General features: G+C 54.8%; 3 protein-coding genes across 4 annotated transcripts; 2 read left to right on the top strand and 1 right to left on the bottom strand.

Annotated features, from left to right (window-relative positions):
- Positions 1–7: 7 nt before the first annotated feature.
- On the top strand, positions 8–1,437 carry H310_00125 (hypothetical protein). Its single transcript, XM_008862767.1, has 3 exons — positions 8–537; positions 699–820; positions 870–1,437. Exons 1-3 carry the CDS (start codon positions 23–25, stop codon positions 1,268–1,270), a joined length of 1,038 nt encoding a protein of 345 aa, XP_008860989.1. The 5' UTR covers positions 8–22; the 3' UTR covers positions 1,271–1,437.
- A 580-nt stretch (positions 1,438–2,017) lies between these two features.
- On the top strand, positions 2,018–7,577 carry H310_00124 (hypothetical protein). Its single transcript, XM_008862766.1, has 4 exons — positions 2,018–3,003; positions 3,051–4,979; positions 5,030–5,590; positions 5,640–7,577. Exons 1-4 carry the CDS (start codon positions 2,041–2,043, stop codon positions 7,491–7,493), a joined length of 5,307 nt encoding a protein of 1,768 aa, XP_008860988.1. The 5' UTR covers positions 2,018–2,040; the 3' UTR covers positions 7,494–7,577.
- Positions 6,944–10,238, bottom strand: H310_00123. Of its 2 annotated transcripts, XM_008862765.1 has the most exons (10): positions 9,945–10,238; positions 9,624–9,884; positions 9,374–9,576; positions 9,076–9,325; positions 8,941–9,001; positions 8,709–8,880; positions 8,496–8,641; positions 8,395–8,439; positions 8,190–8,344; positions 6,944–8,142 (listed from the first exon to the last, which is right to left on the bottom strand). In XM_008862765.1, the coding sequence occupies exons 1-10, from the start codon at positions 10,205–10,207 to the stop codon at positions 7,623–7,625; spliced, it is 2,076 nt and encodes a 691-aa protein (XP_008860987.1). In that variant the 5' UTR covers positions 10,208–10,238; the 3' UTR covers positions 6,944–7,622. The 2 variants fall into 2 exon arrangements, with proteins under 2 accessions (XP_008860987.1, XP_008860986.1); XM_008862764.1 differs by having other exon boundaries at positions 8,709–9,001.
- Positions 10,239–10,240: the final 2 nt, after the last annotated feature.

Genomic DNA, 10,240 nt, shown 5'->3' with positions numbered 1-10,240 from the left:
GTATTGTGTCTTGGGCAGCAACATGACGATGACGGATGTTCCAGCGGTCGTCCAAGTCCCAGTAAAGGACCTGGAGCACCACACGAGACTAGCCCTTGAGGTGCTGGGATATTCGCCGGACGAGTCTTCCATCATTGAGCGCATCCTGTTGTATGCTCAACTTCGCGGGAACACTCAAGGTGTGGTGAAGCTTGTGACCAAGTCACTCGACAAGCATCCGCTCTCGTCCACGAAGCCCATTGCCGTGGAACGAAACTCCCCCACTACTGCATCTGTCGATGGCAACCAACATTGCGGTATGCTCGTGTTGCAGTATGCCACCGACCTGGCGATCTCGAAAGCTTCCCAGGGAGGGGTCAGTGTTGTGACTTGTCGAAACTACGCGACATCGACCGGGGCAATCGGATTCTACGCACAAGAAATTGCCCGTCATGGGTTGATTGGTCTTGTGTTTAGCGGGTCGCCTGAGTTGGTGGCACCCCATGGAGGCACGCAACCGCTGTTTGGCACGAACCCCATTGCAATTGCGTTTCCAAGGTATCCGCTCGAATGGCCGAGACGAACTGTGTGTGCCTTCTACCCCCGCCTGTGTATTAAGGCGCTGCTTTGATGCCATTCTTCCGGAATAAAACAGGCTATTCGGACGTCAGCTGGACGTTCGAGATGCCATGTCGACGATTGACGAAGTGTCTTGCTAGGAATGATCGCGATACCCCGCTCGTGATGGACCTTGCAACGTCTGCGATCTCGTACTTCGCCGTGATCTTAGCCAAGCTGGCGAAACAAGCTATCCCAGCCAACGTTGCAATTGATTGCCAAGGTGAACCGTCCTGGATTCGGCCATTCGTAACATAGAGATGGAATCGCAGGCAAGCCGACGACGGATCCGTCGGCCGTTCATGCGATCTTGCCGTTTGGTGGGCACAAAGGTTCCGCTCTCGCCCTGGTTGTAGAATTGTTTAGCAATGCGCTGGCCGGAGGGGCAATCCATGACAAGGACAATGCGAACGACTGGGCAAGCTGCGTGATGGCCGTGGACCCGACTCGGTTCCATGCAGACTTGAATGCGTTTACGGCGCGAGTCGAGCAAATCCTCGGTCGTGTCAAGTCCAACCCACCGATCACGCCCGGAGCGGCGCTGTGGTTGCCGGGAGAGCGTGGAAACAGCGTGTACCATCAACATGTGACCCAAGGCACGATCGACATGGACGCGTCGTTGTGGCAACAGCTTCAAGACTTCACGTCGGCGAAAAAGACCTCTCGGTTGTAGCTTCCGCCGCATCAAGGGGTGCACGATGCGAAGCGGAAACTAAGACACCTAACATGGTGGTGGCATGCGTGCATGTGGTGGGCACTCGAACCGAGCTCCCACATACTACTACTAGAAACTCGACCACCCCCACGGCATGCAACCACACTACATCGGTCATTCGTCGCAACCCTCGTGTACTGGTGCGTGCGACGATCCGCGTCGACACGGGAGAGCTCGCACGAGCAACCATGGACTTGCCACAACGACCTGTGTCGCTTCGACCAAGCCCACGTGACGCCCGACTTTGTGCATTTCGTCTCGAGATGGAACGTTGTCCATTTATTTCATTAGATAAATCGATGCTGCTTGGACTCACACAGTTGGTTCAAGTTTGTCGCGACCGCAGAGATGTCGTCCCACCCATTGTAGATCAAGCGCAAGTGTGGCAGATTGAATCGTCGGCTGGTCGTGCGACATGCATCGGCATCTTTGAATTGGGGTTGCATGGATGGAGAGGGAGTCTTGAAGCACGGACAGGACTATTGGCTTGGCGTAGAAACCCAGAGCTTCTCGATGCAGTTCATGATGTCATGTTGGTGGTCGCACTGTTGCTGCCGCGCCCGCGAGGTGTGACTTGACGATCGCCCAACAGAGAAGGTTTATTTAATTGTATACAAAATGCAAGATGATTTAATATATTACATCCCGAATCATCCGGATAAACGTATTCGGCCTTCGAGCGTGTTGTGCGCGAGGGGTTCAGTGGGGATTTTGACGTGACGACGAACATGGAACAGATTCGCGTGCGCGTCGTCCGCGCCGAAGGCGTGATCGGGACCGACGGATTCGGATCGAACAAGACGTCCGACCCATATGTGGTGCTGTCGTACTTGGACCACACAGGCTCTGAAATCAAGAGCGAATCGCGCAAATCCAAACACATTGAGAAGAATCTCAACCCAGAATGGAACTTTGAATCTGTGATCGGGAACGACGTCGACTTACGTGTCGTCGACGCACTGGCAATCACCGTCTTTGACAAGGGAGTGTTCAACAACGACCCTCTCGGCCGTGTAGTCGTGCCGATGACGAACATCCGTGTCGTGACCACGGGGCAGCCGTTCCAACTAAACCTGCCATTGGAAAAGTTCGCCAAGATGAAGACTGTCTCGGGAACGGTGCTCGTTGAATTCGAAGCGGCTGGCGCACCTTCCTCTTCAAGCTCGGCGTCGGCTGCCCCTGCAGGCTCTGTCGGCATCGACATGCCTCAAGACGCGCCGACTGGGCCGCCCAATGTCTTGTTGGTGACGGTCGACAGTGCGAAAGGCCTTAAGGCGATGGACAAGGGCGTATCCAGTGACCCAATTATCCACGTCGTGTGCAACAAGACCAAATTCACAACGACCAAGAAGGAGAAAGTCCTCGCTGCCATGTGGAACGAAAGTTTCCGCATCCCTGTCACGGACGCGTCGCAGGACGTCGAATTCATCATGGAAGATGTCGACACGTTTGCAAACGACTTCATGGGCCAAGTCAAAGTCCCGCTTTCGTCCTTGGTAGATGGCCAAGCGCAAACCCTGACCTTGGACTTGCTCAACAAGAAGTACGACAAGGAGGACCTGGGGACGATCACGGTCAAACTGCAGTGGATCTTTCATTCAAACGTGGATGATGTCGTTGCGTCGAACAAGAAGAAGAGCGGCAACTTCTTTGACAAAATGGCCAAGAACATGGGTGTTGGCATTCCTGACGTACGTGACGATTATTCAACCTTCTCTCCAATTTATGCGTCGTATAGGCTGGGGACGACGACGAAGATGCAGTAGACGTTGAAGCTGCCGACACCGTTCCGAAAAAGTCGGATGAAGAACTCAAGAAGGAAAAGGAGGCGCGTGAAAAGGCCATGGCGGAAGAAAAAGCGGCCCTCGAAAGCATCAACATCCGCTCTGGGGACTACACGGTGCAGGTCCACGTCATCGAAGCACGCGACTTGGTCGCCAAGGATGCCACCGGCACGTCAGACCCTGTTGTGTACGTCGAAGTGCTTGACCAAAAGCAAAACACAGCCACCAAGCACCAAACTCTCAGCGCGGTCTGGGACGACGTGTTGATCTTCAACTTCCGTAACTTGGACAAGGAACAAATGGAAATGGGCGCGCTCAAGTTGTCCGTGATGGACGCCAACACGTTCGAGCGTGCTGAGCTCATCGGTGAAACCACTTTCGACACATCGTTTGTGTACTCCAATTTGAACCACCAAATTTGCAACAAGTGGGTGGGGTTGATCGCTCCAGGAAGCGACAAAATTCAAGGGTACTTGCGCGTGTCAATTACGATTTTGGGACCGGATGACAAGTTTATTCCGCCCCCACCGATCGGTCCAAATGAATCTGGCCTCGACGGCGTGCTGATGCCTCCCAGTGTTCAGCAACAAGTCAAGTTTCTCGTAGTGAAGATCCACAATGGCGAGCACCTTCCTGCCATGGACCAGAACTTGGGCAAGCAAGGCATTGATGCGTATGTCGAGTGCTCATTGGGCGGTAGTGGCGGCAATGCCTCTATTCGCACACGGGTCAAAACCAAGAAGGGCGAACGCCATTTGCTCAACCCTGCTTTCAACGACGACTTGTACCTCGTTCTGCGAGAGCCCAGTATGGCCAACAAAATTACGTTTAAGGTTATGGATTGGGATCGCGTTGGTAGTGATGAAGTTGTGGCCCATGCCTACCAAAGCATTGGTTTGATTCGCAGCATGGGCGGTGAACTTGGACCGATGTGGATCAACTTGTACGGCGCGCCATTGCAACACGCCAAGGAAAACATGCTCAACAAAGGCGACAGCGTCAAGACACTCATGAACACGTACCCTGATCAAGCAACGACGTATCGCGGCCGCATCCTCGTTTCGTTTTCAATCCAAGAAAACGTCAAGGAGCTGGAAGAGATTAACCAACGTGTCAAGTCACGCCCGCTGCCGAAGGAACTGTACCCCAGCACGAGCATCTTCAAATTTCGCGCGTTCCTCGGCACTGGATCTGACATTCCCCAAATCCCGTCCATGAACCCGCTCAAGAACTCGCGCATGCAAATTATTATCACGTGCGGCCTCTTCGAACTCGCGTTTGAACGTCAGCAAAACAACAAGGGGTTGGTCGTGTGGAACCAGTTGATTGAAAGCGGCCCCGTCGCGTTCCCAGTACCAGTCGACGGCGACTACTCGCAGATCCCAGACGTGTTTGTGTACTTGTGCAAGGGCGGCGACGCCAACGATAAGATGAACCCGCGCAAGCAGATTGCGTTCAACCGGTACAGTGCCAAAGAGTTGATCGAGAAGAACATGGCGATTGAGCCCCATTGGGTGACCCTCAAGGAAGACACATGCGTCGATGCATTGGGCGATGAATCCTTCCCTGGGAACATCTTTTTCAACCTAGGTCTAGCCCCCATCGATGTTGCCGATCGCACCAAGGCTGCGTGGACATCGTACTACGATAAAGAAACGTTGCAGAAGCGCCACAAGTATCAAGTCCACGTGAACATTTACCAAGCGCGCCAACTGCCTGCTTTGGACGACAACGGTTTGAGTGACCCGTACGCGAAAGTTCGCTTCATGGGCGAAGAGAAGAAGCTCAAGGAGAAGAAGAAGACAATTAACCCAACGTGGTACGAGACGCTCACGTTCGATTGCGACTTGCCGCCTCCGGAATTCATCCACTTTTCGCCCCAGGTACTGTCTTTTCCTGGTTTTGTCCAGTCCACTCATTTCGGTTGGCGCAGGTTGTCGTGCGCCTCATGGATTGGGACAACGGCATTGGTGACAGCGGACATGACTACATGGGGTCTGCCTTTGTCTCGATCACGTCCGCGGATGTCCGTGAAGTGAACGACCCCCGCCCTTTGCCGGAACCAAAGTGGTGCGGCATCATGCAACAAGAGGAGGGTGACACGGAAGGTGCGGTCTTGGCATCCGTCGTCGTGGTCAAGATGGACCAGCCGGACATGGAACTCCCGCCCCCTCCTTCGATCGTTCCCGCCGTCCGCAAGGCGTACGTCGAAATCATCGTGCTCGGGTTGCGCGACATGCGTCCGTACCAGTTTTTGCCGATTCAGTTGCCGTTTATCGAGTTTACGTTGGGTGGTCGTGAACACGCCAGCCAGGAAATGAAGACGGAAAAGTCCAAGCGTCCGACGGGTGAAAACCCCAACTTTTTGCAACGCATTGTGCGCGAAGTCGAGTTGCCGGAAGACTCGTTGTTTGCCCCCATGCTCAACATTATGGTCAAAGACACCCGTCTGGGTGGGTGGAATACCCCGACGATCGGGAACGCTTCGATTGATGTGAGTCCTTCAAGATGCTTTCGACGATGACCTGATGGAGTATTTCTAGATGACGACGAAGTTGCCGTGGGGCAAGGGCTACATTCCTCCTCAAAGCTTGGACCTTGACTCCATTCAAGACAAAGTCGCGGAAGACGACGGTGACGACGAAACGCAAGGTTTGTTGAACAGTCAAAAGGGATCGAAGGAAGACATTGGCGCCGGTGTGTTTGGCGCGCTGACGTCCATGAACGTTGAAATTAACTTGGACGACCCGGCGTTGCTCACGGGGAGTGCTGCAAACAACGCAAGCCCCGATGAGCCCGAGGATGAAAGCGCCGCAGACGAATATGAAATTAAGCGCCGAAAGTACATGAAGAATCGTGATGAGTACAGCGAACCGTTGGAGCTGGCCGTGCTCAAGACTCGTCCTTTCGAAACGTACAAGCTGACCATCGGCCAAAAGAAGAAGAAGGCATCGTTCAACTTGTTCAAGATGGGCTCAAAGAAGACGCCTGCGGCAGAAGAGAGCGGCACGTTCCACATTGCGGGTATTTTCAAGGGCTTGGTCCGGGTGATGATGAGCCCGGACGAAGCTCCGCTCATCAACCTCGACAAGCTCCTTACTCCCATGCCATACCAAGTGCGTATCTACGTCTTGAACGGTGAAAATTTCATGCCGATGGACCCTGGTCTTGGTGGTGCCCCTGGCAAGTCGGACCCGTACTTGGTGCTGCGCCTCGGCAAAGACAAGATCAACGATCGCAAGAACTATATCGACGACGTTGTTGATCCCGATTTCTACAAGATGTTTGAGTTTAACACCCACTTTCCCGGCGCATCGACTCTCTTTATCGACGCATATGACCACGACTTGATTGGCGGGGACGACTTGATTGGGTCGACCACCATCGACTTGGAAGATCGTTTCTTCGACAAGAACTGGCAACTTCTCGGCGAGGAATTCCATACGGTGAACCCAGTGTGCCGATGGGGTCCCAAGCCCGTGGAACAGCGCCCGTTGCACATTAAGACATCGAAGGCGCAAATGGGACAACTCAAGCTGTGGATCGATATTCTGTCACCCAAGGACGCGGCGACCTATGAGCCGGTGGACATTGCCCTCCCGCCTCCTCAAGAGTACGAGCTTCGTGTCGTGATTTGGAAGACCAAGGAAGTACCAGCTTTTGACGAATTGACCGACATGAACGACTTGTTTGTTCGCTGTCAGTTGGAAGGCGGTGATTACCAGGACACGGACATTCATTGGCGCGCCAAGAAGGGCAAAGCGAGCTTCAACTGGCGCATGAAGTTCCCCGTCACGCTTGGCCACAAGCAGCACAACTCCAAGTTTCCCTATTTCAAGATGCAGTTGTGGGACAAGGACATTTTTTCCTCCAACGATTGCATTGCGGAAGGTCTGTTGGATTTGGCCCCTCATTTCAAGGAAGTGTGCAAGTTGAAAGCGCCTTTGCAATTCTTCAAGGACAAGAACCCGAAGAAGGTTAAGGAAACCCCGAAGGAAGCCGACAACAACGACGCGATTCGGTCCATCAAGGAGTCAACGGGGCTCTGGGACACCAACCCGTCCGACTCGACATGGATCAAGATGGAACGGCTCAACCGCGACACGAACGTGAAGGAGCCCATGGGTGCCATTTGCGTCACGATGGAGCTCGTGCCCAAGGAAAAGGCCAAGACGACTCCTGTTGGCACGGGCCGAAGCGACCCAAACAACAGCCCGTTCTGCCCGCCTCCCGCAGGTCGCCTCAAGTTTTCGATGAACCCGTTCTACGTATTCAACGAGCTGCTTGGACCCAAGATCTGCCGTCGCGTCATGTGCTGCTTGTGCTGCCTCTTGCTTGTGTTGTTCATGTACTTCTTCGGCCCCATCATCAACTTGCTCATCGTCATGTTCAAGTAAAGTATCGTCCAAGTACCGCCCACGCGTGCCCATACATGACGCAGACTAACTCGTGAATACACTGAAGATGCATTTCTCCGTCGATGTTGGACTGCCCATCGTTGCACTCGACCGGGCATCTCCTACATCCTACGACGCATTCATGAAGCAATACTGGTCGCCTCCGGCATGTCGAATCACATCCACTAGACACACGTCGACGGGTTTGATTCGACGCAGCCCATCGATGAGGCAGTTCATTTTCGTCAGTTGTTCTTCGGTGGTCAACGTCGCGGTGGGCTTGGTCGCGTAGTGGACTTGCTGCTCGTACGTGAGCAAGTCGCCATGGGGCAACGTTTCGTGGAAATGGTTTTTGCACATGGCTGCAAACGCCGTGTGGAAGCCAGTAGCTTGTTTGGATTTGGCACGGGGGGTGGATTCCCTTGGTGGGGGCGGCGTCGGTTCGGCATGGGGTGGTGCTGCTGGCCGAAGCATCGACAGCTTGCGTGGATATCCTTGGGACACGACCGACATCGACCGCGCTTCGCCGTGTTTCGACAACGTGTGGGCGAAAAACGCATCGATCGCTGCCATTTCCGCGTCAGGTTTCGGTTCTTGAGCGACGACATGCGCGACGACTTGCTGCAACCGGCGGTCCATGTCTTGGTTTCTAAGCGCGAACTTGCCGTGACACCGGCAACGAACGAACGAACGCACCGGAGCTCAAAGTCCTGGAGAATTTCCTGCATGGCGGCGTCGTGGTTGACCACAAATCGGCGCAATGCATGCTTGGAAAACGAGAGCAACATGGACGGCATCGTGGCCTCGATGTCGTACTGACTCTGTGGATGCCTCAGCTTCATGCATGCTTCCTACACGACACAAGATGTCTGTTGGAGCTCTCCGACTGGGACGACTGTACGTGTCCAAACAGCGTCGGCGCCGAACGCAGCGTCATCACGGTGGCCTACGTTGAGGCAGCGACCACGATAAACGACCTGAAGGCCTCGTCGAGACACGTACCCGTTTCTCCATCATCGAGTTGTCGTAGTCGAGGAGATCGTCGTCGTTGTCGTCGTCCAAGATCGGACGTGGCACCGACACGACCGCCGACGCCGTCACGCGGAATTCGCCGCGAACGACGAGGTACAGGTGGTCGATGTGCGAGCCTTTGCAGATGCCGACACGAATAGCATCAGGCGCCAAGGACGATCCCGACGATGGGAAAGACGGTACCGTTGTGAAACAAGAATCCGCCGCTGTCGACAAACTTGCTCTGCGCCGCGTACGCGAGCAACGTCATCGTTTCCTTGGGAAACGACGAGAACTGGGGGCACTCGGACAGGAGTTTCTCGTACTCGACCAGCATGTTTTCCTTGTGCATGCCAATGCTACGACTGTACACTTCCTGCCACGAACGTGGGGATCGCGGCGCCATTCGACGAGTCCAGGGAGGCATGGTACATACCCGCGAAATGCAAGCCAACTCGGTGACGGGCGTGTCAAAGTTGACAAGGGCGCTGGCGGACCTACAACAATGCATGCCACCGTCATACGATGCGCCCACGACGGCGTAGTCGACGTGGACAAAACGTGTTCTCACCGGTGCCCCGTACAATTCTTGAACAAACCAACGTCCCCAAAGCATTCGCCTCGCTTCATGGTGGCAAAGAGGCCCGCCCCATGCCCGGCAATCGAAACACTTCCCTGAAGGATCACGAAAAACCCACCGCCGGGGTCCCCCTGGCGAAACACAACGTCCCCTGGCTGGTACGTCGTGATGGTAATGTGCCGCGACACATCTAATAGCGACGTGTCGGGGACGTTGGCGTCGGAAAAATACTTGATGTTGCCTAGGCATGGACCCCGTCATGCATCTCGGTCGGGACGTGGGAATCCACCGAGCCACTTTTTGATGACGCGGATGTCGGCTTGCGTTCTCATTTCAAACGGGACCACAAGCGACGCTCGCAAGGTTGCCAACGCTTCTTTCATCTCGTGCTGCTTGGTGGATGGTGGATGGGGACGCGCACGGGGGTTGTCGTTGTGCGAGTTGTGCGCACCGCTTTGCCAGATTTTGTGGCGAGTATGCGATTGTTGCATGCTACGTGGAGCGTGAGCGACGCAAGGTGTTGTTGAGCGTTTGCGCACACGTCGAGCTGCCGCAAGTACGAAATGGCAAACGCAATGCGCTTCACAATCACGTGAATCGGTGGGAGCGGCGCGGGGATGTCGACAAGGATGTAGCCGTCGGCAGCAGCCGAGTTGAGGACAATCGACTTGATTGTCATTTGCGACGCCCCGATGCTGCGGTATCGCTTCTTCTGCACGACGTAGAGTGTGGATCCGTGGTGAATGTTGCATTGGGCCAGCTCCAAGTTGTCTTCGAGGAGCACGGTGCGGTGAAACAATCTGTCCCATCACACACACGAGGCGGCGGGTCACGTTGGGTTCCATGCAACCGCGACGTACATTTGCTCTTCGTAGAGAATCCCAAACTCTTTGAAAATCAGCACTTTGACGTTGCTCACGGTCAAGTAGGACGCCACTTGAAGTGGCTTGGACACGACGGCGTCGCCGCTCTGCCCAACTTGAACTTGGATCTCAAACGCGTCGAGGATGCCCGCGGCGGTCACGGACGTGGCGTGAAAGAGCTGCAGCCCCCGCCCTTGCAACGACCTCTGTCGAACGACGACGCGACGATTGCCGTTGAATTCATGGGCCAGCGCCTGCATGGAAACCCTGGCGGTGTGCCGTTGGTAGTTTCA

The sequence above is a fragment of the Aphanomyces invadans genome, assembly GCF_000520115.1.
Source record: "Aphanomyces invadans strain NJM9701 unplaced genomic scaffold supercont1.1, whole genome shotgun sequence".
NCBI lineage: Eukaryota > Oomycota > Saprolegniomycetes > Saprolegniales > Verrucalvaceae > Aphanomyces > Aphanomyces invadans.
Note: the sequence above shows the minus strand (reverse complement) of the source record. Positions and strands in the feature narration are given on the sequence as shown.

Excerpts from the sequence above, each read along its gene's own strand:
- H310_00125 (XM_008862767.1), top strand. The coding sequence starts at position 23 with ATGACGATGACGGATGTTCCAGCGGTCGTCCAAGTCCCAGTAAAGGAC. Across the intron at positions 538-698 it reads ATTGCAATTGCGTTTCCAAG|GAATGATCGCGATACCCCGC; the intron begins GTATCCGCTCGA and ends GTGTCTTGCTAG. Across the intron at positions 821-869 it reads CGTTGCAATTGATTGCCAAG|GCAAGCCGACGACGGATCCG; the intron begins GTGAACCGTCCT and ends ATGGAATCGCAG.
- H310_00124 (XM_008862766.1), top strand. The coding sequence starts at position 2,041 with ATGGAACAGATTCGCGTGCGCGTCGTCCGCGCCGAAGGCGTGATCGGG. Across the intron at positions 3,004-3,050 it reads TGGGTGTTGGCATTCCTGAC|GCTGGGGACGACGACGAAGA; the intron begins GTACGTGACGAT and ends TGCGTCGTATAG. Across the intron at positions 5,591-5,639 it reads TCGGGAACGCTTCGATTGAT|ATGACGACGAAGTTGCCGTG; the intron begins GTGAGTCCTTCA and ends GAGTATTTCTAG.
- H310_00123 (XM_008862764.1), bottom strand. The coding sequence starts at position 10,207 with ATGCAGGCGCTGGCCCATGAATTCAACGGCAATCGTCGCGTCGTCGTT. Across the intron at positions 9,885-9,944 it reads ATTCTCTACGAAGAGCAAAT|ATTGTTTCACCGCACCGTGC; the intron begins GTACGTCGCGGT and ends GTGATGGGACAG. Across the intron at positions 8,440-8,495 it reads ACTCGATGATGGAGAAACGG|GCCACCGTGATGACGCTGCG; the intron begins GTACGTGTCTCG and ends GCCTCAACGTAG.